Genomic DNA, 25,828 nt, shown 5'->3' with positions numbered 1-25,828 from the left:
GCCCTTTCCTGTTTCAGCATGACAATGCCCCTGTGCACAAAGCGAGGTCCATACAGAAATGGTTTGTCGAGATCGGTGTGGAAGAACTTGACTGGCCTACACAGAGCCCTGACCTCAACCCCATCAAACACCTTTGGGATGAATTGGAACGCTGACTGCAAGCCAGGCCTAATCGCCCAACATCAGTGCCCGACCTCACTAATGCTCGTGGCTGAATGGAACCAATCCCCGCAGCAATGTTCCAACATCTAGTGGAAAGCCTTCCATGAAGAGTGGAGGCTGTTATAGCAGCAAACGGGGGACGAACTCCATATTAATGGCCATGATTTTGGAATGAGATGTTCGATGAGCAGGTGTCCACATACTTTTGGTCATGTATTGGAAATGCATGTCTCTCGTCTGCCCTGCAAGCCGGTCGGGCATACGCGTCACACTCCCTCATCTGATTGGTCGTTTCCCACGAACCTTAACCCGGCATACGCGTCATCACACTCCCTCATCTGATTGGTTGAGTAGGCGGGCCTTCTGACTTTGTGGCTGTGGTAACTAATGACGACCCCAACACAACGGTCATGGCTAGAATGGATCCATCTTTTGTCAAATTCACGTTTTTTTTGTTGTTGCATTTTTGCTAACTCTAACCATTTTCCTAACCTAAACCTAATTCCCCTAACCTGCTACGTTAATTCTCCTAATCTGCTACGAAAAGTCAATCCAACGTTAATTTGACAGAAGCTGGATCCCTTTTAGCCATGACCCAACACAACGGATGTGGATTGCGGAATTACGGTTGCCGAAGAGCGACAGTCAAATGAATATCAGCAGCAGAGATTTGCTGGCAATGATCTTACTGCGCCAGTAGGGAGCACTGTCTGCTCAAAGTACTACGATCCCAGTTGCGGCTAATGAAGATAAGTGTTAGTGGAGAGGTGCATGTCCAAGTCCTGACAATTTATCTGCATGTAAAACTATGATTTGGATCCAAGAGGGTATGAAATTCTAATGACCCTACAGATAATATAAAAACATAGAGCTACTGATCATAATGCAACAAAAATGTATATAGACATTATCATGTCTACAAACATTCTGGTAATGTTATAACTTACTAAATCATTTGTAAAATATGCTTTAATACTATTAAGCATGAATTCCTCACTGAATGAAATCCATAGTGCATTGAACAAAGTAATGATGAAATTTGTGTTAGCCTATATTGCCTTTAGGTAGACCTGTATGTAATAATACATATATTTGGATTATAATGGATTCACCCCTCACATCAATGATGATTCCTTCCCTAAAGATGTGTTGGTTCTGTAAATCCTGCGTAAATGAAAATAAAAACATTGAATACAGTATGTAATCATTATAAAAGGTACAAAAATGTAAGGAATATGTATACTGAACAAAAATATAAATGCAACATGTAAAGTGTTAGTCCCATGTTTCATGAGTTGAAATAAAAGTTCCCCGAAATTTTCCAAAAGCACAAAAAGCATATTACACGCACATTTTGTGCACAATTTTGTTTACATCCCTGTTAGTCAGAATTTCTCCTTTGCCAAGATAATCCATCCACCTGACAGGTGTGGCATATCAAGAAGCTGATTAAACAGCATGATCATTACACAGGTGCACCTTGTGATGGGGACAATAAAAGCCCACTCTAAAATGTGCAGTTTTGTCACAACACAATGCCACAGCTGTCTCATGTTTTGAGGGAGCGTGCAATTGGTATGCTGACTGCAGGAATGTCCACCAGAGCTGTCCAACCGGCCTCACAACCACAGACCACATTTATGGCGTTGTGTGGGTGAGCGGTTTGCTGATGTCAACGTTGTGAACAGACTGCCCCGTGGTGTCGGTGGGATTATGGTATGGGCAGGCATAAGCTATGGATAACAAACACAATTGCATTTTATTGATGGCAATTTGAATGCACAGAGACACCGTGACAAGATCCTGAGGCCCATTGTCGTGCCATTCTTCCACCGCCATCACCTCATGTTTCAGCATGATAATGCACAGCCCCATGTCGCAAGGATCTGTACACAATTTCTGGAAGCTGAAAATGTCCCAGTTCTTCCATGGCCTGCATACTCACTAGACATGTCACCCATTGAGCATGTTTGGGATGCTCTGGATCGAAGTGTACGACAGTGTGTTCCAGTTCCCGCCAATATCCAGCAACTTCGCACAGCCAGGTCGCAGTTGTAAATGAGAACTTGTTCTCAACTGGCCTACCTGGTTAAATAAAGGTCAAATAAATAAATAAATAAACAGCCATTAAAGAGGAGTGGGACAACCTTCCACAGGCCACAACGAACAGCCTGGTCAACTCTATGCAAAGGAGATGTGTCACGCTGCATGAGGCAAATGGTGATCACACCAGATACTGACTGGTTTTCTGATCCACGGCCCTACTTTTTTTTTGAAGGTATCTCTGACCAACAGATGCATATCTGTATTCCCAGTCATGTGAAATCCATAGATTAGGGCCTAATGAATTTATTTCAATTGACTGATTTCCTTATATGAACTGTAACTCCGTATAATCTTTGAAATTGTTGCATGCTGTGTTTATATTTTTGTTCAGTATATTTTATGATTATTTGTCTAATCTTCATTAGGCTAGTTAAATTCTTTATCAAATCATTGTCCATTACATTCAATAACATCAAATAAAAAAACAGTTTAAAAATCAACATTCTGGAACTGTTGGGAACAATTCCTCAAGGTGCTATTTGGGACAAAGGCTTACATTTGCTGAGGGAATGCCAGTAGATAAATGCAACTTTTTAAAGCATCAACAGACAGACAGAACCAGCAGTTGGTTTTCATGTTACTCAGTTGACCTGTCCTGAGTCCTCCAATTTACAGCTCCTTCTCCTGGCATCTCCATTGCCTTTGGGGTCAATCGGGTCAGTTTGTTGAGACAGGGCAGTGCCCACTTTGGTGCCAGCTGACCCACCCCCATTAGTAGGCAGGGAGCGCAGGACCTGCTCACTGGGGCGTTTCCAAGAGGGGTGAGTAGCGATCCAGAGGATGATTCCTCCAAAAATAACTATCAGTACTCCCAGTACATTCACAAAGGTGGCCTCTGGGGGAGAGTCCTTGTATTTGGGATCTTTCCTGAGAGACAAAGAAGAGTTATCTATAGATGTAATATGTTTATAAAATGGGGTCTCTCAGTACCAAAGTTTAGTGTATGTCCCATATTTCCTGTGTTATAAAACTTACATGCCAAAAATGAGCTTCTCTGTGATGCCCATAAGTGCAGTGGCTATGACACTGGCAAAGATGAACAGGCCACTGTAGATGTGCAGGGGCATAAATGCTGCTCTCAGGTATATTGGGGTGATGGGTATCAGGTATATACACACTCCCAGGACAAGCTGCTCAGTAAAAGAGGGAAACATCAGGAAACTCTGTCAAGCACTGTAATGAAGAATGGAATGGGCTATACCGGTCTTACTGTGCCATAAAATGTACTTCATAAACAGCCTACACACGTGTCCATGCATAGAGCTGTAGTTAAATAGTTAGAAAAAAATCAATAAGAATGATGGTTTATGACAAAGCTTTATAATAATATAATCAATATAATGAAGCATTCATTAAGGACATTTCTACAGCATCATAATAGGCTACCCAATATATTTTGGTGCGCTTACCTGTAGTGAATAAAGTATCACAGCTGCTAGCCCCACCCAGCTATGCAGGCTGTACATGTTGGGGATGTTTTGTGAGTTGTGGAAGTCAAATACTGCTACCAAAGATATGGCAGCGAAAATGAAGGCCAGTATGTTTAAGCCAGCATGAATAAACTTCATCATTAACTTACTGCACTTCCAGGTCCATGGCAACCTATACACGACAATGGCTGAAACAGACAAAAATAGCCTACTTATTCAACTGATGTTTAATCATCAAAATGCATTAAATCCAAAGTGATTGAATGAGAATAATACTCTGAGATTAGCAATTCTTGCTATACATACCAGATGTTGTAACATCCTGTTTTTGACATCACTATGAAGTAGGCCTACTTCTACACATAAAATAAGACCTTCATCGCATTATATAGTTTTCATTTAGTTTAGTTTAAGTGGTGTAGGCTAATAGTAGTTAATTTTTAACGAATGTAATCAAAGGCAAATACCAATCAAAGTTACTGTGTCATTTAAGTTAATCAGGCTACACTCAAGGACACTCAGGGAGGTAGCCTACTTCAAGTGGAAGAATGCAAATGGTCTGGAATGTTGGTAGCAAAACTGAGTACAACTCGTTAACTTAAACTTTTGTAAAGAATCAAAGGGTCTTGTTTTACTCAGAAATGCATCAGGGCAACATTAGCATAGATAGTGCTCTAACATTTGTCTACAACAAAACTGATGAAAATAAAGCCAACAACTGAAACAGTGACTGGTTTAGAAAACAATGCATCTTTCTTTCAATAATAGTATCCTGACAGTGAATAGATACAGTGTAGCCTTTTTCTTTGGGTTACTTCGGAATCTTGTGAGAAAAATATTCCAGGTTGCAAACTGCTTGTTGAAATAACTTTCAGATCAAAATAACTTTTTTAAAATTTAGACTGTCTCGGCCAAACTCAATCGCTTCAGATCTAGCTGAATTCTGTACTAGAGAGAGCAATAAACAGACACAAACTTCTCACCAATTCCCTGCATAAAAATGAACCCGGTAACGATTAAAACCGGGTGCCAATTGAATTCGGCCAGTCCTCCATCCCATGCTAAACCTTCCTTGAAGTAGAATACCCATCTCAAAACAAAAATTATCGAGACAAAACCAACGGTCACTGCGGCGGACAGAGCGAACAGGAACTGCTTGAAATTCTCCATCGCCAACACTGGATTAATGGAGGAAGTGATTTGAGGTGTAGTCTCAAACTAGAGGAATTTCAAGTGGTTACTTGAGGGGAGGGAAGGGGGGGTCATGAGTCATGATTTTCCAATAACAAATCTGCTAATGTTTTCAAATACCAAAGTTTTGTAAACTCCGTTGTTACAAAAGGGCCATACAGAACAGACTGGTCTCATAGACTAGAGGTAACATAGTAATCGGTCAATCCGGGACACTCAAATTAGTATGATATGTTACTTTTGGTATGGTTATGTAAGACAGAAGGTTACTTAAGGCAAAAATGAAAGGATGATGATTGGTCGGGGTGGAAGGGGTGGGCGTATAACACGAATGTATAATAACCCAAAGGCTGCATGTTTGAATCTCATCACAGACAACTTTAGCATTTTAGCTAATTAGCAACTTTCAACTTCTTACTACGTTTTAGCTACTTTGGAACTATTTAGCATGTTAGCTAACTTTTCCCTAACCCTAACCTTAACCCTTTTAGCTAACCCTAACCTTAACCCTTTAACCTAACTCCTAACCTTAACCCTAACCCCTAGTTTAGCTAACATTAGCCAGCTAGCTAACGTTATCGTTAGCCACCTAGCTAACATTAGCCACAACAAATTGGAATTCGTAACATATACGTTTTGCAAATTCCTTAACGTACGTTTTTGCAAATTTGTAACATATTTTGCAAATTCGTAACATATAATACGAATTGTCATTCGTAACATATCATATGAAAATGATTATGGACATTCACAAATTAATACATACCATACGAAATGTAACATATCATACTAAATGGAATGTGAAGTATTTATGTAAAGAATGATACGAAATGCTCTGAGACCAGGTTACAGACACAGCAGTTATAAAACAGATCACCGGTGTGTTGTGCACAACATTAGCATGAGAACCAATAGAAGAATCACCATTTGCTGTTCAAAATATGTCCCGAATTGAAATAGATTAAAACGAATAAAAATTGAATTATGCCACAATTGGACTAGATAATGCTAAACAAGGTTGGAATGTTTTTATACAAAATCAATAAAAGACAATTATTAGTTAATTTGACCCCCCAAAAATAAAACATCTGTTGAAATCGAACTGTGGATGTATTTGAATTGAGAATTGCATTGGGGGCATACTTATTTGCACTGTACAGCCTAACCTATGGATTGTGAACCCATGAAATGGCGTATCAGCCTACAGAAGTGACACTCACAGAACACAACTATGTAGAGTTTACACAAATATTAGCGTCTTAGCTCTTATCACAGGACTTTGATTGTGGGAAATCACCTTTCCAGTCAGTCTATGGTGTGTTGGACATTCATATTGCACTGTACAGCCTAACCTATGGATTGTGCACCCATGAAATGGGGATTCAGCCTACTCAGTGACACCCACAGAACACAACTGTGAAGAGTTAACACACATATTAGCATCTTAGCTCTTATTGCGGGACTCTGAAACCACTGAAATGAGCAACATTAAGCTCACCAGTAAAAAATAAATAAAAATAAAAATAAAAATTATATATATATATATATATATACTGAACGAAAATATAAACGCAACATGTAAATTGTTGGTCCTGTGTTTCATGAGCTGAAATAAAAGATCCCAGAAATTGTCCATACGCACAAAAAGCTTATTTCTCTCAAATTTTGTCTACAGATTTGTTTACGTCCCTGTTAGTGAGCATTCACATTTCTCAATTGCCAAGATAATCCATCCACCTGACAGATGTGGCATATCAAGAAGCTAATTAAACAGCATGAAATTTACACAGGTGCACCTTGTGCTGGGGCCACTCTAACATGTGCAGTTTTGTCACACAACACAATGCCACAGATGTCTCAAGTTTTGAGGGAGCGTGCAATGCCGACTGCAGTAATGTCCACCAGAGCTGTTGCCAGATAAATTAATGTTCATTTCTCTACCTTAATCCAACGTTGTTTTAGTGAATTTGGCAGTACGTCCAACCGGACTCACAATCGCAGACCACATGTAACCACGCCAGGCCAGGACCTCCACATCCAGCTTCTTCACCGTCTGAGACCAGCCACCTGGACTGCTGATGAAACTGGGGGTTTGCACAACCGAAGAATTTCTGCACAAACTGTCAGAAACGTCTCGGGGAAGCTCATCTGCTTGCTCGTCGTCCTCACCAGGGTCTTGAACTGACTGCAGTTCGGCGTTGTAACTGACTTCAGTGGGTAAATGCTCATCGTCGATGGCCACTGGAACGCTGGAGAAGTGTGCTCTTCACAGATAAATCCCGGTTTCAACTGTAACGGGCAGATGGAAGACAGCGTGCATGTCGTTGTGTGGGCGAGCGGTTTGCTGATGTCAACGTTGTGAACAGTGTACCCCATGGAAGTGGTGGGGTTATGGTATGGGCAGGCAGGCAGGCATAAGCTACAGACAACGAACACAATTGCATTTTATCGATGGAAATTTGAATGCACAGAAATACCGTGACGAGATCCTGAGGAATGTCGTGCCATTCATCTGCCGCCATCACCTCAGGTTTCAGCATGATAATGCACAGCCCCATGTCGCAAGGATCTGTACACAATTCCTGGAAGCAGAAAATGTCCCAGTTCTTCCATGTCCTGCAGACATGTCACCCATTGAGCATGTTTGGGATGCTCTGGATCGACGTGTACGATAGCGTGTTCCAGTTCCCGCCAATATCCACATCCAAAAATATGTTTCTACTGGTGTCTTCGCCCCAGGCCATTAGTGACCATTGCCCAGTTGTTTGTGTTAGAGATGTGAGAATACAAAAATCTAAGCCTTGTGTCATCAAAAATAGGAACTTAAAAAACTTCAGTGAACAGGCTTTTTTACATGATCTTTATTTTGATTGTATTTCAGCTATCCCTGAACCTGATTTAGCTTTCCGTCTTCAATACTATTGTGGATAATCATGCTCCCTTCAAAAAACTATGGGTTAAAGGTAGGTTGAATGCCTGGTTCACTCCGGAATTATCAGAAGTAATTCATAAAATAGATGATGCTTGGGTCAAGGCCAGGAAGACAGGCTTAGGCCCGTACTGGCAAGCTTTTAAGCAACTATGGAATCATTGTGTAAGACAAATAAGAAAAGCTAAATCTGATTATTATGTAACCACTCTTTTGGATTGTAATGGGAACCCAGCTAAATTCTGGAAAACTGTCAAATCCCTGAAGAGTTCTACTTCCTCCTCTCAGCCACGACAAATTAATTCAGACACTGGCCTCATTACGGACAAAAATGCCATCATTGATGCATTTAATCACCATTTTATTTCAGCAGGCTATCTCTTTGAAATAATGTTTAAGCCTATTCACAATGATACTGGGCTGGATGCTGATAGGGGAAACTTGCTGAATGATCAGAGAAATTATAGTCAAAGCTTTTCTTTTAGGCTATTTACAAAAAAAGTCCTGGATGCTTTGCTAGCAATAGACAACAAGAAATCCACAGGGGCCAACCAATTAGATCCCGGTCTGCTTAAGAGTGCAGCACCCATCATTGTTGGCTCAATAACCCACATTTTTTATTTAGCATTGTAATCAGGAAATATTCCAAAAGTACGGCAATCGGCTCTTGTGCTGTCACTCCATAAGGGCGGGGATAGTAGTGATCTTAATAATTATCGCCCCATTTCAAGGCTTCCTTGTCTAGCTAAGATTCTTGAATCCTTGGTAAATGTACAACTTTGGTATTTTTTATCTGAGAAATGTATTTTGAATGTAAACCAATCTGGGTTTAAGCATAGCACTATTATGGCAACCACTTTAGTTGTTAATGATCTTGTCAATGCTTTCGACACTGAAATGAAATGGGCTGCTTTGTTTGCCGACCTGTCAAAAACTTTTTATACTGTTGATCAAGCTATTTTATTGAATAAGTTGTCTTCGATAGGCCTGCACACTGACGCCTATTCATGGTTTCATGATTATCTTAGTGAAAGAACCCAGGCCATCATGATTGATGGGGTTACGTCTGAATTTCTTGAAGTGCATAAACAGAGGTCAATTTTGGGACCTGTTCTCTTCACTATTCATATAAACACCATTGGTCATTCTGTAAAAAAAAAACTTAATTTATATGCGGCTGATACTATTATGTATGCTATTGCCCCGACTGTTGATATGGCTGTGTCAAAACTACAGTCAGGAATCCCTTGCTGATTTAAAACTTGTGCTTAACACGGGCAAAACGAAATACATGTTGTTTTTAAACTCTCGCAAGAATGTTTCAGATTAACTACATGTTCACTCATTAGATTGTTCTCCAATTGAACGTGTTCCCGCACATACAGTTGAAGTTGGAAGTTTACATACACCTTAGCCAAATACATTTAAACTCAGTTTTTCACAATTCCTGACATTTAATCCTAGTACAAATTGTCTTAGGTCAGTTATGATCACCACTTTATTTTAAGAATGTGAAATGTCAGAATAATAGTAGAGAGAATGATATATTTCAGCTTTTATTTCTTTTATCACATTCCCAGTGGGTCAGAAGTTTACATACACTCAATTAGTATTTGGTAGCATTGCCTTTAAATTGTTTAACTTGGGTCAAACGTTTCGGGTACGCTTCCACAAGCTTCCCACAATAAGTTGGGTGAATGTTGGTCCATTCCTCCTGGCAGAGCTGGTGTAACTGAGTCAGATTTGTAGGCCTCCTTGCTCGCATACGCTTTTTCAGTTCTGCCCGCAAATTTTCTATAGGATTGAGGTCAGGGCTTTGTGATGGCCACTCCAATAACTTGACTTTGTTGTCCTTAAGCCATTTTGACACAACTTTGGAAGTATGCTTGGGGTCATTGTCCATTTGGAAGACCAAGCTTTAACTTCCTGACTGATGTCTTTAGATGTTGCTTCAATATATCCACATCATTTTCCTTCCTCATGATGCCATCTATTTTTTGAAGTGCACCAGTCCCTCCTGCAGCAAAGCACCCCCACAGCATGATGCTGCCACCCCCATGCTTCACGGTTGGTCATTATGGCCAAACAGTTCTATTTTTGTTTCATCAGACCAGAGGACATTTCTCCAAAAAGTATGATCTTTGTCCCCATGTGCAGTTGCAAACCGTAGTCTGCCTTTTTTATGGCGGTATTGGAGCAGTGGCTTCTTCCTTGCTGAGCGGCCTTTCAGGTTATGTCGATATAGGACTCGTTTTACTGTGGATATAGATACTTTTGTACCTGTTTCCTCCAGCATCTTCACAAGGACCATTGCTGTTGTTCTGGGATTGATTTGCACTTTTCGCACCAAAGTATGTTCATCTCTAGGAGACAGAACGCGTCTCCTTCATGAGCGGTATGACGGCTGTGTGGTCCCATGGTGTTTTTACTTGCATACTATTGTTTGTACGGATGAACGTGGTACCTTCAGGCGTTTTGAAATTGCTCCCAAGGATGAACCAGACTTGTGGAGGTGTACCATTTTTTTTCTGAGGTCTTGGCTGATTTCTTTTGATTTTCCCATGATGTCAAGCAAAGAGGCACTGAGTTTGAAGGTAGGCCTTGAAATACATCCACAGGTACACCTCCAATTGATTCAAATTATGTCAATTAGCCTATCAGAAGCTTCTAAAGCTATGACATAATTGTATGGAATTTTCCTAGCTGTTTAAAGGCACAGTCAGTTTAGTGTATGTAAACTTCTGGAATTGTGATGCAGGGAATTATAAGTGAAATAATCTGTCTGTAAACAATTGTTGGAAAAATTACTTGTGTCATGCACAAAGTAGATGTCCTAACCGACTTGCCAAAACTATAGTTTGTTAACAAGAATGTGTGGAGTGGTTGAAAAACAAGTTTTAATGACTCCAACCTAAGTGTATGTAAACTTCCGACTTCAACTGTAAATACTTAGGCATCTGGATTGATATGGATTTGACGTTTAAAAAATGTATAGATGAGCTGGTTAAGAAGCTAAGATTTTAAGTTGGCTTTTTCTACAGAAACAGATCGTGCCTTTCTCTAAGCAGTAGGAAGCAGATTATTTAGTCAACCTTTTTATTTGTTCTTGATTATGGTGATATTATTTATTAAAGTGCAGCTGCTACTACTCTTAAACCATCTACCATAGTGCTTTTCATTTTGTTACAGGTGACAGTTTTGATACTCATCACTGCATCCTGTATCAAAAGGTTGGCTGGACTTCGCTAAAGACCCGTAGATCTCTACATTACTATCTTTTTGTTTCCAAGGCCCTACTTCATAAACTTCTATTTTATCTAACTTTGCTGTTGAAGTATAGACACCTGAGTTGCCTAACCCGTTCACAGGATTGGTTAACTCTTGACGTTTCTAGGGTCTCCACCAAGCTAGGTAAATCTGTTTTTAGTTTTAAAGCACCATATTTCTGGAACAAAATTCAAAATACATTTAATCATAATGTTCTGGTGCCGTTCGGGCAGTTTAGAATATTGACAGGGGTCTTATTTGTGGAGAAATTTAACTGTTTTTCTAGGTGATTTGTGATGTTTTACTTGTGCTTCCCATGACCCATTTTAATGTGTGTGTATATACAGTATATGTATATGTTGTGTATAAAAATCAAATCAAATCACATTTTAGTGCAAATAGTCCGGGTAGCCATGATTAGCTGTTCAGGAGTCTTATTTTACATTTTAGTCATTTAGCAGACGATCTTATCCAGAGCGACTTACAGTTAGTGAATGCATACATTTTCATACTGGCCCCCCGTGGGAAACGAACCCACAACCCTGGCGTTGCAAGCACCATGCTCTACCAACTGAGCTACAGGGGATTATGGCTTGGTGGTAGAAGCTGTTGAGAAGCCTTTTGGACCTAGACTTGGCACTCCGGTACCGTTTGCCGTGCGGTAGCAGAGAGAACAGTCTATGACTAGGGTGGCTGGAGTCTTTGACAATTTTGAGGGCCTTCCTATGACACCACCTGGTATAGAGGTCCTGGATGGCAGGAAGCTTGGCCCCAGTGATGTACTGGGCCGTACGCACTACCCTCTGTAGTGCCTTGCGGTCGGAGGCCGAGCAGTTGCCATACCAGGCGGTGATGCAACCAGTCAGGATGCTCTCAACGGTGCAGCTGTAGAACTTTTTGAGGATCTGAGGACCCATGCCAAATCTTTTCAGTCTCCTGAGGGGGAATATGCTTTGTTGTGCCCTCTTCACGACTGTCTTGGTGTGTTTGGACCATGATAGTTTGTTGGTGATGTGGACACCTAGGAACTTGAAGCTCTCAACCTGTTCCACTACAGCCCCGTTGATGAGAATGGGGGCGTGCTCAGTCCTCTTTTTTTTCCCTGTAGTCCACAATCATCTCCTTTGTCTTGATCACGTTGAGGGAGAGGTTGTTATCCTGGCACCACACGGCCAGGTCTCTGACCTCCTCCCTATAGGCTCTCATCGTAGTCGCACCCCTGAGGGGCCCCCGTGTTGAGGATCAGCGTGGCAGATGTGTTGTAACCTACCCTTACCACCTGGGGGCGGCCCGTCAGGAAGTCCAGGATCCAGTTGCAGAGGGATGTGTTTAGTCCCAGGATCCTTAGCTTAGTGATGAGCTTTAAGGCCACTAGGGTGTTGAACGCTGAGCTGTAGTCAATGAATAGCATTCTCACGTAGGTGTTCCTCTTGTCCAGGTGGGAAAGGACAGTGTGGAGTGCAAAAGAGATTGCATCATATGTGGATCTGTTGGGGCGGTATGGAAATTGGAGTGGGTCTAGGGTTTCTGGGATAATGGTGTTGATGTGAGCCATGACCAGCCTTTCAAAGCACTTCATGGCTACAGACGTGAGTGCTACGGGTCGGTAGTCATTTAGGCAGGTTATCTTAGTGTCCTTGGGCACAGGGACTATGGTGGTCTGCTTGAAACATGTTGGTATTACAGACTCCGTCAGGGACATGTTGAAAATGTCAGTGAAAACACTTGCCAGATGGTCAGCACATGCTCGGAGTACACGTCCTGGTAATCCGTCTGGCCCTGCGGCCTTGTGAATGTTGACCTGCTTAAAAGTCTTACTCACATCGGCTACGGAGAGCGTGATCACATAGTCATCCGGAACACCTGGTGCTCTCATGCATGCTTCAGTGTTGCTTGCCTCGAAGCGAGCATAGAAGTGATTTAGCTTGTCTGGTAGGCTTGTGTCACTGGGCAGCTTGCGGCTGTGCTTCCCTTTGTAGTCTGTAATAGTTTTCAAGCCCTGCCATATCCGACAAGTATCAGAGCCGGTGTAGTACGATTCAATCTTAGTCCTGTATTGACTCTTTGCTTGTTTGATGGTTCGTCGGAGGGCATAGCGGGATTTCATATTAGCGTCCAGGTTAGAGTCCCGCTCCTTGAAAGCGGCAGCTCTACCCTTTAGCTCAGTGCAGATGTTGCCTGTAATCCATGGCTTCTGGTTGGGGTACGTACGGTCACTGTGGGGATGATGTCATCGATGCACTTATTGATGAAGCCAGTGACTGATGTGGTGTACTCCTCAATGCTATCTGAAGAATCCCGGAACATATTCCAGTCTGTGCTAGCAAAACAGTCCTGTAGCTTAGCATCTGCGTCATCTGACCACTTTTTTATTAACCGAGTCACTGGTGCTTCCTGCTTTAGTTTTTGCTTATAAGCAGGAATCAGGAGGATAGAGTTATGGTCAGATTTGCCAAATGGAGGGTGAGGGAGAGCTTTGTATGCGTCTCTGTGTGTGGAGTAAAGGACATTTAACATGCTGGTAGAAATTAGGTAGAACAGATTTAAGTATCCCTGCATTAAAGTCCCCGGCCACTAGGAGCGCTGCCTCTGGATGAGTGTTTTCCTGTTTACTTATGGCTTATACAGCTCATTGATTGCAATCTTAATGGCAGCATTGGTTTGTGGTGGTAGATAGACAGCTATGAAAAATATAGATAAAAAGTGTCTTGGTAAATAGTGTGGTCTACAGCTTATCATGAGATACTCTACCTCAGGCGAGCAAAACCTCGAGACTTCCTTAGTATTAGATTTTATGCACCTGCTGTTGTTTACAAATATACACAGACCGCCACCCCTTGTCTTACCGGAGTCAGCCGTTCTATCCTGCCGATGTAGCGTATATCCCGCCAGCTGTATGTTGTCCATGTCGTCGTTCAGCCACGACTGTGAAACATAAGATATTACAGTTTTTAATGTCCTGTTGGTAGGATAACCTTAATCTTAGGTCGTCCAATTTGTTTTCAAATTATTGAACATTGGCTAATAGGATTGATGGAAGAGGCAGTTTACTCGCTCGCCGTCGGATCCTTACAAGGCACCCCGACCTACGTCCACGATATCTCTGTCTCTTTCTCATGCGAATGACGGGGATTTGGGCCTTGTCGGGTGTCTGTAGGATATCCTTCGCGTCCGACTCGTTGAAGAAAAAATGTAGTCCAATACGAGGTGAGTAATCGCTGTCCTGATATCCAGAAGCTCTTTTTGGTCATAAGAGACTGTGGCAGAAACATTATGTACAGAATAAATTACAAATAACGCGAAAAAACACACATAATAGTACAATTGGTTAGAGGGCTGTAAAACGGCAGCCATCTTCTCCGGCACCACTTCCTGACTTATTTGTGTTGTATTGTGCAGGGCACATTTGAAAAAGAGACCTAGATCTCAATATGTGTTCCCTGGTAAAATTAACAAAACAAAAAATATCCAGCAACTTCGCACAGCCATTGAGGAGGAGTGGGACAACATACCACAGGCCGCAATTAACAGCCTGATCAATTCTATGCGAAGGAGATGTGTCACGCTGCATGAGGCAAATAGTGGTCACACCACATACTGACTGGATTTCTGATCCACGCCCCTACCTTTTTAAAAAGGTATCTGTGACCAACAGATGCATATCTGTATTCCCAGTCATGTGAAATCCATAGATTAGGGCGTAATGAATTTATTTCAATTGACTGATTTCCTTATATGAACTGTAACTCAGTAAAATCTTTAAAATTGTTGCATATTGCGTTTTATATTTTTGTTCAGAGTATAAATATGCCCCCAATGCAATTCTGACTTCAAATACATCCACAGTGCGATTTCAGATTTTTCAAATTAACTAATTGTCTTTTGTTTAATTTTTATAAAAATATTCCAACCTTGTTTAGCATTATCTTGTCCAATTGTGGCATGATTCCATCATTTTTGCATCAGTTTCAATGGGGGACTTTTATTTTGAAGGAGAACTGCTGATTCCTCTATTATTGCTCACTCTAATGTTGTGCACAACTGCTATGTGTCTGTCTGGCCCTTTTGTAACAAAGGAGGTTACACAACTTTGGTATTTGAAAACATTTGCAGACTTGCAGACCAGTTATTGGAAAATCATGATTTATGACCCATCCCCCCGAGTAACCTCTTGAAATTCCTCTAGTTTGAGACATCACCTCAAGTCACTTCCTCCGTTAATCCAGTGTTGGCGATGAAGAATTTCAAGCAATTCCTGTTTGCTCTGTCCGCTGCTGTGTCCGTCGGTTTTGTGTGGATAATTTTTGTTTTGAGATGGGTATTCTACTTCAAGGAAGATTTAGCATGGGATGGAGGAATGGCCGAATTCAATTGGCACCCGGTTTTAATCGTTACCTACTCAGTGACACTCACAGAACACAACTATGTAGAGTTTACACAAATATTAGCGTCTTAGCTCTTATTGCGGGACCTTGAAACCACTGAAATGAGCAACATTAAGCTAACTGGTGAGTTTAATGTTGCTCGTTTCAGTGGTTTCAAGACCCGCAAATGCCGCAATAAGAGCTAAGAGGCTAATATTTGTGTAAACTCTTCACAGTTGTGTTCTGTGAGTGTCACTGAGTAGGCTGTACCCCATTTCATAGGTGCACAATCCATAAATTAGGCTGTACAGTGCATATAAGTATGCCCCCAATGCAATTCTGAATTCAAATACATCCACAGTGTGATTAACTGATTTTTATTTTAAAATATATATATTTAATATTTGTTGATTTTATATAAAAACATTCCAACCTTGTTTAGCATTATCTAATCCAATTTGGTCATGTTTTCACTATTTCTATCAGTTTGCATCAGTTTCAATAGGGGATTTTTATTTTGAAGTTGCTCACACTGTTGTTCACAACAGACACACAAACAGATCAGGCCCTTAATTCACAGCTCTTCTTAAAATATAAAACATTTACAACACTGTTATTCAGTAAATTATGAAATTGAGAGACTTCCTTCATATGTCCTAAACAGGGGCGGCCTGTTCAATAGGGCGATATGGGCGACGCACTGCCAAACGGGAAAAGGAAGGGATTTTTTTTCTAATCAATTATATCACGGCAACAGTAGTTATCAGTGTTGTAATCTATACGTCTGATCTGCCACAGTGCCACACTGCCACTAAATGTCGAATCAGGCTAAAGTCGTGCTTCAAATGGCTCCCCCCCCTTTTGGGGCGATTTCAGTCAGGTTGAAAATCGCCCAGAAGTCTCTCATAGCCTCTAATGTAAAATCTATTTTTTTCAAATTTCAGAGCCTTCAATACAATCTCTATGGGTGTCTGAGGGCTTGCACTTACGCGCTTTCGTCATACGTAACGTAACGTAACCATGAACGTAACTGAGAAAAGAGCGGATTGTGTCTTTGAAAGAAGTTCCTTTTTGTCGGCGAACAAATGAAGATAAATTGGCAACGAAACAATTAGGACCTCCCAGACCAAATTTAATAATTCAACAGGTTTCTACTAAAGGCGGAAAGTCCTACACCCGAGGATTTTCCAAAAATTGGTACGAACGGAAAAATAACATTGCCACTCAACTTGATGAGGGATACAGGCTAGCTGTCCGCCGCCACAACGATGAGGTTAGTGTTGATAATCACAAGTTTACTGGAGAACTGAGACCAAGTAGAGACTTTGGACAGGGTGGATATGGTATAATAAAGGCAGTTTATTCAGAGGTAAAGATATCTGGAATCGCGTGCACGGACCCGTTCGTCAAACTCTTAGGGAGCTATAAATTAAGCCCCATTACTTACCATATCAGATAAGAGAAATTGCTGCAGCTACATATATTTTACATCCTGGCCCTACATAGTTCACTATTTGCATCACTTACCAAAATATTACATGTGGTCATATATGCTTGGAAAGTGGAGATGCCATAGAACGTCAAAAAAGTTAACATTGCTGGAGACACATTGCCGTTTTGGAGAAGACATCGCGTTTGCTAGCGAAGAGATTTGTTGTGGCAAATGAACTTGGGCTGGGAATTGCCAGGAACCTCACGATAAGATATATGCATCAGCATTGCGAGTCTCATGATTCTATACGTATTGCGATTCGATACTGTGATTTTATTGCGCACCATATGTCTGTTGCAGAGGGATCAGAAAGCCATGAGAACGAGTTTTGATCAGTCATGGAAATAAAAGTGCTGAAAACAAATTGGCTCCCAATGTGAAAAGATTGAGAACAAGCTATGAAGGAACAATAATGGTGTTTTGGTGCAGGTACAGCCAACTAGCGCTAAAATATTGCGATATTGTCAATGCAGTATATCGTAAAGTATCACTATGTAACTCGATTTCTTTCACCCCAATCCCTCAAATTAACGGTAAATAACTGAATTGTTTGCCCCACATTTAGCTAAGATGATTAGCTAGCCAGCTAAAATGTTTTATTTAGTTAGCAGTCGCATCTACAATAGTTTACTGTCAATAACATGTCTCCAAAAATGACGTGGTGTCTCCAATTGTGTTGACATTTTACAATTGCGATGCGCATCCATGAGTATCCACTTTCTGTAGCTCAGCTGGTAGAGCATGGCGCTTGTAACGCCAAGGTAGTGGGTTCGATCCCCGGGACCACCCATACACAAAAATGTATGCACGCATGACTGTAAGTCGCTTTGGATAAAAGCATCTGCTAAATGGCATATTATTATTATTATTATTATTATTATCTGAAGAGAGCCCCGAAACATTGTGTGCAGACATTTTATGCAATAAATGAAGTAGGTTGAATCTAGTAGTTCTGATCTTCTGATTGGTCCTGATGAGTTGGGCGAGGTCCCCTCCAGGCTACTGTCACTGTTGCATTGGCTCTGAGTCGGGTTCTCTGTCTTCAAATGTTCAGCCTAAGAGAGGGGATTTTTGTGTGTGTGTGTGTGTGTGTGTGTTTAACAGTGATGATGTGTGTGTGTGTGTGTTTGTGTGTGTGTGTGTGTCCTCAGAGCAAGAACTCGTGAGTTGGAAGAACTGAGAGGCCTATGGCGTGGGTGTTGTCCTTGGCCACCTGCTGACAAGGCTGACAAGATAGGACCCTTTTGTCCATTGTTATTGGATAGGAACAGAACTTATAACCAGCTCCTGACCTAAATAGATCTTAGCACAACATTTTACTCAACATATCATATTCCATATTCACTATAACAAATATATTTACTACGACATTAGCAAGAACCGCCACATCCTCAGCCGGCTAATCCAGTGTGTGAAGTTTTGCGGAGTGTTTGAGTTAGCTTTGCGAGGCAAAGATGAAACTGAGGGCTCCACCAACCCTGGTAAGCCAACACTTTTGAGATCAGTCAATAAATGCTTCTGGTATTGACTTATATGCTGCCCCTGTCTTCATGTTGTTGCTGGACATATCTTTTTTAAAATGTGTGTAGGTCACCTAAATCATCAGAAAAATTGCCCCCCCTGAGAATTTTTTCAGGAGCCGCCACTGGTCCTAAAAATAAAATGTAGAAGTAGCCCAGTTAGGCAACAGGTGGATTGGAATAATAAAACATTAATGACAATTTCAGACTTTATTAGAGTACCAACAACATCTTGAAAAGAACAGGATGACAACATGTAGTCATTATTGGCAAAGAAATAAGCGGGAAAAAATAAGTAGAAAAACATATTCAACAGGGCTATTTACTTTAGGAATATTTTTTAATTACATAATTAGCAGTTGGAAGGAATGTCCCATGATTTATCCCAGCTTCAGGTGATCATTTCACTCATCTGCTTGTCCACGACTGATGATTTTGTAGACATGGCAGCAAAAGTTATTATTCTTAATCTGTTCAATATAAAGAATTGTATCTCTGTCAAAGAACAAATTGTAGCTGTAAGTCTGAAACAAGAAAAGAGAATATATTATTAAAATCATTTGAAAAGGAGAGATTCACAAATGTTTCTCCTTTACACTAGCCTTGTTCGACCATCCCGAGCTTACATTCCATTGAAACAAAACGAGAGTGCAGTGGTCAGGATATCTTTACACAATATAATATACAATATTATAAAGAACTCACCACATCCCATGACTCCACAAGCGGAACCCTCTTCAGTAATGCGCCAGTGTTGTCGTGGAGTCTGACGTGGGCTTTCCCCTCATCCTCTCTGTGGGTCACCTCCACAATAGCCAGAAGGTCAAGCTCATTCTCATACTCCACCATCCAGAATGTCTTTGAAGTAGCATGTTACAAGAGGCATCAACAAAAACACTCACCAGCAATAACCAATTTGGCTGCATGGAATGCCCCTGAATTGTCATTCAAAGTAATTTAGTCAGGAGTCAGGTCAGGACAACAGTCCAACTTCTCATCAGTATACATAAGCTACTCACATTAACAGCAGTGAGGCAACCTTTCCAGTGTTGGCGATGAAGAATTTCAAGCAATTCCTGTTCGCGCTGTCCGCTGCTGTGTCCGTCGGTTTTGTGTGGATAATTTTTGTTTTGAGATGGGTATTCTACTTCAAGTAAGATTTAGCATGGGATGGAGGGATGGAGGAATGGCCGAATTCAATTGGCACCCGGTTTTAATCATTACCTACTCAGTGACACTCACAGAACACAACTATGTAGAGTTTACACAAATATTAGCGTCTTAGCTCTTATTGCGGGACCTTGAAACCACTGAAATGAGCAACATTAAGCTGACTGGTGAGTTTAATGTTGCTCGTTTCAGTGGTTTCAAGGTCCCGCAATAAGAGCTAAGAGGCTAATATTTGTGTAAACTCTTCACAGGATATGCAAAAAACGCATTCCTATTTCACACCACACACTTGTGATACTGATCTGGGAGGTAGCCTATGGAGGTGTTTTATGAATCCAGTACAGCAAGAAAGGCACTTTTAACCCTCATATCTCTATGATGGAGAAAATGTATTATGACCAGGGACGGCCTGTTCAATAGGGCGATATGGGCGACGCACTGCCAAACGGGAAAAGGAAGGGATTTTTTTTCTAATCAATTATATCACGGCAACAGTAGTTATCAGTGTTGTAATCTATACGTCTGATCTGCCACAGTGCCACACTGCCACTAAATGTCGAATCAGGCTAAAGTCGTGCTTCAAATGGCTCCACCCCCTTTTGGGGCGATTTCAGTCAGATTGAAAATCGCCCAGAACTTCTGTCATAGACTCCCATGTAAAATCTATTTTTTTCAAATTTCAGAGCCTTCAATACAATCGCAATGGGTGTCTGTGGGCTTGCACTTACGCGCTTTCGTCATACGTTACGTAACCATGAACGTAACTGAGAAAAGAGTGGATTGTTTGAAATAAGTTCCTTTTTGTCGGCGAACAAATGAAGATAAATTGGCAACGAAACAATTAGGACCTCCCAGACCAAATTTAATAATTCAACAGGTTTCTACTAAAGGCGGAAAGTCCTACACCCGAGGATTTTCCAAAAATTGGTACGAACGAAAAAAAGACATTGCCACTCACTCAACTGGATGACGAGGGATACAGGCTAGCTGTCCGCCGCCACAACGATGAGGTTAGTGTTGATAATCACAAGTTTACTGGATGTGGATATGGTGTAATAAAGGCAGTTTATTCAGAGGTAAATATATCTGGAATCGCGTTCACGGACCCGTTCGTCAAACTCTTAGGGAGCTATAAATTAAGCCCCATTACTTACCATATCAGATAAGAGAAATTGCTGCAGCTACATATATTTTACATCCTGGCCCTACATAGTTCACTATTTGCATCACTTACCAAAATATTACATGTGGTCATATATGCTTGGAAAGTGGAGATGCCATAGAACGTCAAAAAAGTAAACATTGCTGGAGACACATTGCCGTTTTGGAGAAGACATCGCGTTTGCTAGCGAAGAGATTTGTTGTGGCAAATGAACTTGGGCTGGGAATTGCCAGGAACCTCACGATAAGATATATGCATCAGCATTGCGAGTCTCATGATTCTATACGTATTGCGATTAGATACTGTGATTTTATTGCGCACCATATGTCTGTTGCAGAGGGATCAGAAAGCCATGAGAACGAGTTTTGATCAGTCATGGAAATAAAAGTGCTGAAAACAAATTGGCTCCCAATGTGAAAAGATTGAGAACAAGCTATGAAGGAACAATAATGGTGTTTTGGTGCAGGTACAGCCAACTAGCGCTAAAATATTGCGATATTGTCAATACAGTATATCGTAAAGTATCACTATGTAACTCGATTTCTTTCACCCCAATCCCTCAAATTAACGGTAAATAACTGAATTGTTTGCCCCACATTTAGCTAAGATGATTAGCTAGCCAGCTAAAATGTTTTAGTTAGTTAGCAGTCGCATCTACAATAGTTTACTGTCAATAACATGTCTCCAAAAATGACGTGGTGTCTCCAATTGTGTTGACATTTTACAATTGCAATGCGCATCCATGAGTATCCACTTTCTGTAGCTCAGCTGGTAGAGCATGGTGCTTGTAACGCCAAGGTAGTGGGTTCGATCCCCGGGACCACCCATACACAAAAATGTATGCACGCATGACTGTAAGTCGCTTTGGATAAAAGCGTCTGCTAAATGGCATATTATTATTATTATTATTATTATTATTATTATCTGAAGAGAGCCCCGAAACATTGTGTGCAGACATTTTATGCAATAAATGAAGTAGGTTCAATCTAGTAGTTCTGATCTTCTGATTGGTCCTGATGAGTTGGGCGAGGTCCCCTGCAGGCTACTGTCACTGTTGCATTGGCTCTGAGTCGGGTTCTCTGTCTTCAAATGTTCAGCCTAAGAGAGGGGATTTGTGTGTGTGTGTGTGTGTGTGTGTGTGTTTAACAGTGATGATGTGTGTGTGTGTGTGTGTGTGTGTGTTTAACAGTGATGATGTGTGTGTGTGTGTGTTTGTGTGTGTGTGTGTCCTCAGAGCAAGAACTCGTGAGTTGGAAGAACTGAGAGGCCTATGGCGTGGGTGTTGTCCTTGGCCACCTGCTGACAAGGCTGACAAGATAGGACCCTTTTGTCCATTGTTATTGGATAGGAACAGAACTTATAACCAGCTCCTGACCTAAATAGATCTTAGCACAACATTTTACTCAACATATCATATTCCATATTCACTATAACAAATATATTTACTACGACATTAGCAAGAACCGCCACATCCTCAGCCGGCTAATCCAGTGTGTGAAGTTTTGCGGAGTGTTTGAGTTAGCTTTGCGAGGCAAAGATGAAACTGAGGGCTCCACCAACCCTGGTAAGCCAACACTTTTGAGATCAGTCAATAAATGCTTCTGGTATTGACTTATATGCTGCCCCTGTCTTCATGTTGTTGCTGGACATATCTTTTTTTAAATGTGTGTAGGTCACCTAAATCATCAGAAAAATTGCCCCTCCTGAGAATTTTTTCAGGAGCCGCCACTGATTATGACCAATGGATAAAAAGGTGCCAAAACACTATGTTAACTCACATCATCTCGATGAGCTGTGACGGGAAACTCCTTCACTATATCGAACTGTGACTCACTCTCCAGTTCACTCAGAATTTTCAGCACACAAGGGGAAAGTATTTCAAGATTCAGACAAGGTATAGGAGAAATATCATTGTGTGAAATCTGACTGATGAATAGCACTGACCTAAATACCATAATGCCGCAGTGACTGCATGGTCTTGTGGACAACTGTGTTGGGGGGTTTTAGACTCACTTTATGGTGCAACATGGATGATTATTCCTGAGTCATCACGATGGAAGTAGATCCAGTCAGACTCCAGAGAACAGCACTTAATGTCTTGCATTCCATTCTTTGCGTATTTAGAAATGTGTACAGCGGGAATATTGAAGATATTTGTACTGGGTATGACAACTACAAAGCACTTTGGACCTTTTCTCAAAGGGAATTTACTGTAATTATATTGATCAGAGTATGTCAAATAAGTGTATGTATAATGATTTAGTAGAAGCTTTCATTCAAAGCAATTTAGCACCCAAAGTATTTGTGAGCCACGCATAAATTGACTTCATAAGAATGGTGCTGCCAGCACCATGCCCCAACCAGCTGAGCCATCTAGACATCCTTTTATTGGGGATTATTTGTGTTTCTCAGTAATACATTTGTTGTGACAGTTAAAGACAATGCCTGTCAAAGACACCTGCATCTGAAAATGACATGCACAAAAGGCTCTGACACACTAGCAGCAGGATACTTAATATGCTTAACGGTCCAATGCAGATGTTTTTTTATCTGGATAACAATGAAGTACCTTACTGTGCTTGTTTAAAAAAAAGAAACAAACATAGCTTCTTAGCAAAGAGCAATTTCTCAAGCAAGAATTTTGCTAGGACAACACACTATGTTAACTCGCATAATCTCGATGAGCTGTGATGGAAAACGCCTTCACTATATCGAACTGTGAATCACCAACAAGTCCCTTCCTTATTATCCCTACCGCGTTAGAAGTCCAAAACGGCGAAAGAAAGTGTAGGCTCTATCGATGATATAAATAATGACAGGCTAATGCATGTTTTCTATGTTCATTTGGATGGGGGGATTAATAGCCCATCAGTCTAATCGAGGTGTAGGCTAGACAATAGCACATTATGCATTCAAGTGTTTGAACTTGTAACGCGGCTGCATGAACTTTAATGCGACTGCATGGGATTTGACGGATATAAAGTCTGGTGTGGTTTCGTTGCATCGAACAGAAGTAAGCCTACAGTAGTTCCTGATGGTAGTCATGTAATGCAGCATAATAACAATGCCACATAATGTAGTTTGAAAATAAAATATACACATTACCTACTGTAGGCCAAGATGTACTCTTAAGGAGCCTACCATTACTCATGTAAGGTCCAAGGACCTTATGTTATTTTCAGAGGTAGACTGGCTCTGGCAGCCAAAACAGCCATCTAAACGTGAATCGATTCTCAATTGCAATACGGTTCTAGAAACATAAAGCCCTTTATTTTCATATCACATCAAAATAATTTAACAAATGCAAAATACACCGTTTTAACCGGCTTTATCACAGTTGCAGCTGACAGTATTTTTCAGTTATAACACGTTTCTGGCGGCCTTCATTACACACAGGTGTTCGGAGCATGCTACATAACTAATTAACACAGGTGGTCCCTCTGGCTTCTGTAAACACGCCATAACATGGAAATATGGCTTGTGGGAACACTAACCCTAACCCTATAAAAGGTGTGTATCAATTTAACCTTTTTGAAAATTATTTATTGCTTATATGAAAGATAAGGTCCTTATTCTTCCAAAACCGTCCCGCAAGCGATGCGTGTTAATGTTCAGACCAAGCGTTAGGGCTCTTAACAAAACGCCCCCGTACAGAAGATGCCTTCTCCAATTATTATTATGTGTAATGTAATAGAACTAAGAGTCATCAAGGGCTATACCTACTGTAGCAGCACTGATCATTTTCCAAATAAATCATCCCACTCTCATAAGATATTGTGGATTTTCAAATCACATTTTATTTGTCACATGCTTCGTAGACTAACAGTGAAATGCTTACTTACGGGTCCTTTTCCAACAATGCAGAGTTAAAGATAAGATAAATTAAATTTAAAATATAAAGTGACAAGGAATAAATACAGTGAATAACAAATACAAATTACGAGTAAAAAATAACATGACTATATACAGGGAGTACCAGTACCGAGTCGATGTGCAGGGGTATGGGGTATTTGAGGTAGCTATGTACTGTACATATAGGTAGAGGTAAATTGACTAGGCAAGAGGATAGATAGACAGTAGCTGCAGCGTATGTGGTGAGTGTGAAAGTGTGTGTGTGGCGTCAGTGTAAGTATGTGTGGTCCAATGTGTGTGCATAGAATCAGTCAGTGCAAGAGAGTTACTGCAAAAAATAGTAAATAAGGACTTGGTCCTGACTTTGGTTTAGTCTTTGTCCTGGAGTTAATTAATAAAAGCCTTCAACTAGAATCTTCAAGTTGATTCTTGACAAAGTGGCAGCATAAAAAAATGGCTCTAAATCTCAGGTCCAGGTATGCAGCAAACGTTTTCCCTCTCAGCTGAGGCGTCACTAGGGGGCGCTCAATGCACAGGGGCTTGTCCACTCCACACAAAAACAAGGTCGTTACCAGCACAGCAAAGTCCTAATTAAACCCCGCCTATTTCTACAATTTATCTTATTAAAATCTGATTTTAAACCTAACCAGACTGCTGTGCTAACCTTGACATACACAAATAAATGTATGCACAAATAAATGTATGCACGCATGACGGTAAGTCGCTTTGGATAAAAGCGTCTGCTAAATGGCATATTATTATTATTATTATTATTGACCTTAAATTAAGACTATAAAGCTGCATTTTTACGATATAGCCAATATTTACTTTGTGGCTGTGGTAACTAGTGACAACCCAAGAACACCAGACAGTGTGCCTAAAACAAAGCAAGGTAAGCACAGTTCAATTGTTATCCACGTCGGTATTCGATACTCCAACCATTTAATTGATTCATTTGTCTATACAAACCTGGTCCTTTAGATAATGATAATTAAATGGGTATAACTAACAGTCATGACTGCTAAAATGACGTGTCCTTAGCTACACACGGTGATGTTAGCCGTTCTTTTATAACTAGCTCAATCATGTTAGCTAGCTAGCAGTCTGTGTTGAACGAGACGATGAACTTCCTTCCTTATGAAGTTCATATCTAACAAACAATCTTAGATTTTACATTTCTGAG

The 25,828-nt window shown here is 40.8% G+C and overlaps 2 protein-coding genes across 2 annotated transcripts in view; one reads left to right on the top strand and one right to left on the bottom strand.

Moving 5' to 3' along the window:
• Nucleotides 1–1,113: 1,113 nt before the first annotated feature.
• Nucleotides 1,114–4,872, bottom strand: LOC311130124 (plasma membrane ascorbate-dependent reductase CYBRD1-like). Its single transcript, XM_084162808.1, has 4 exons — nt 4,682–4,872; nt 3,678–3,886; nt 3,244–3,398; nt 1,114–3,135 (listed from the first exon to the last, which is right to left on the bottom strand). Exons 1-4 carry the CDS (start codon nt 4,866–4,868, stop codon nt 2,850–2,852), a joined length of 837 nt encoding a protein of 278 aa, XP_084018934.1. The 5' UTR covers nt 4,869–4,872; the 3' UTR covers nt 1,114–2,849.
• Nucleotides 4,873–25,411: 20,539 nt separating this feature from the next.
• LOC311130122 (tRNA N(3)-cytidine methyltransferase METTL2-like) overlaps nt 25,412–25,828 on the top strand; it is a 46,962-nt gene continuing 46,545 nt past the window's right edge. Inside the window, exon 1 of the mRNA XM_084162805.1 lies at nt 25,412–25,537. The gene's annotated coding sequence lies outside the window, so the exon portion shown is untranslated. The remainder of the gene's footprint in view (nt 25,538–25,828) is intronic.

Source organism: Coregonus lavaretus (genome assembly GCF_964263955.1).
Source record: "Coregonus lavaretus genome assembly, chromosome: 5".
Lineage (NCBI taxonomy): Eukaryota > Metazoa > Chordata > Actinopteri > Salmoniformes > Salmonidae > Coregonus > Coregonus lavaretus.
This window is presented reverse-complemented; position numbering and strand designations above follow the sequence as displayed.

Coding starts and splice junctions, on each gene's coding strand:
- LOC311130124 (XM_084162808.1), bottom strand. CDS start 4,868: ATGGAGAATTTCAAGCAGTTCCTGTTCGCTCTGTCCGCCGCAGTGACC. Junction 3,887..4,681: donor CATTTTTATGCAGGGAATTG/GTGAGAAGTTTG, acceptor TGTCTGTTTCAG/CCATTGTCGTGTATAGGTTG. Junction 3,136..3,243: donor GAGAAGCTCATTTTTGGCAT/GTAAGTTTTATA, acceptor TTTGTCTCTCAG/GAAAGATCCCAAATACAAGG.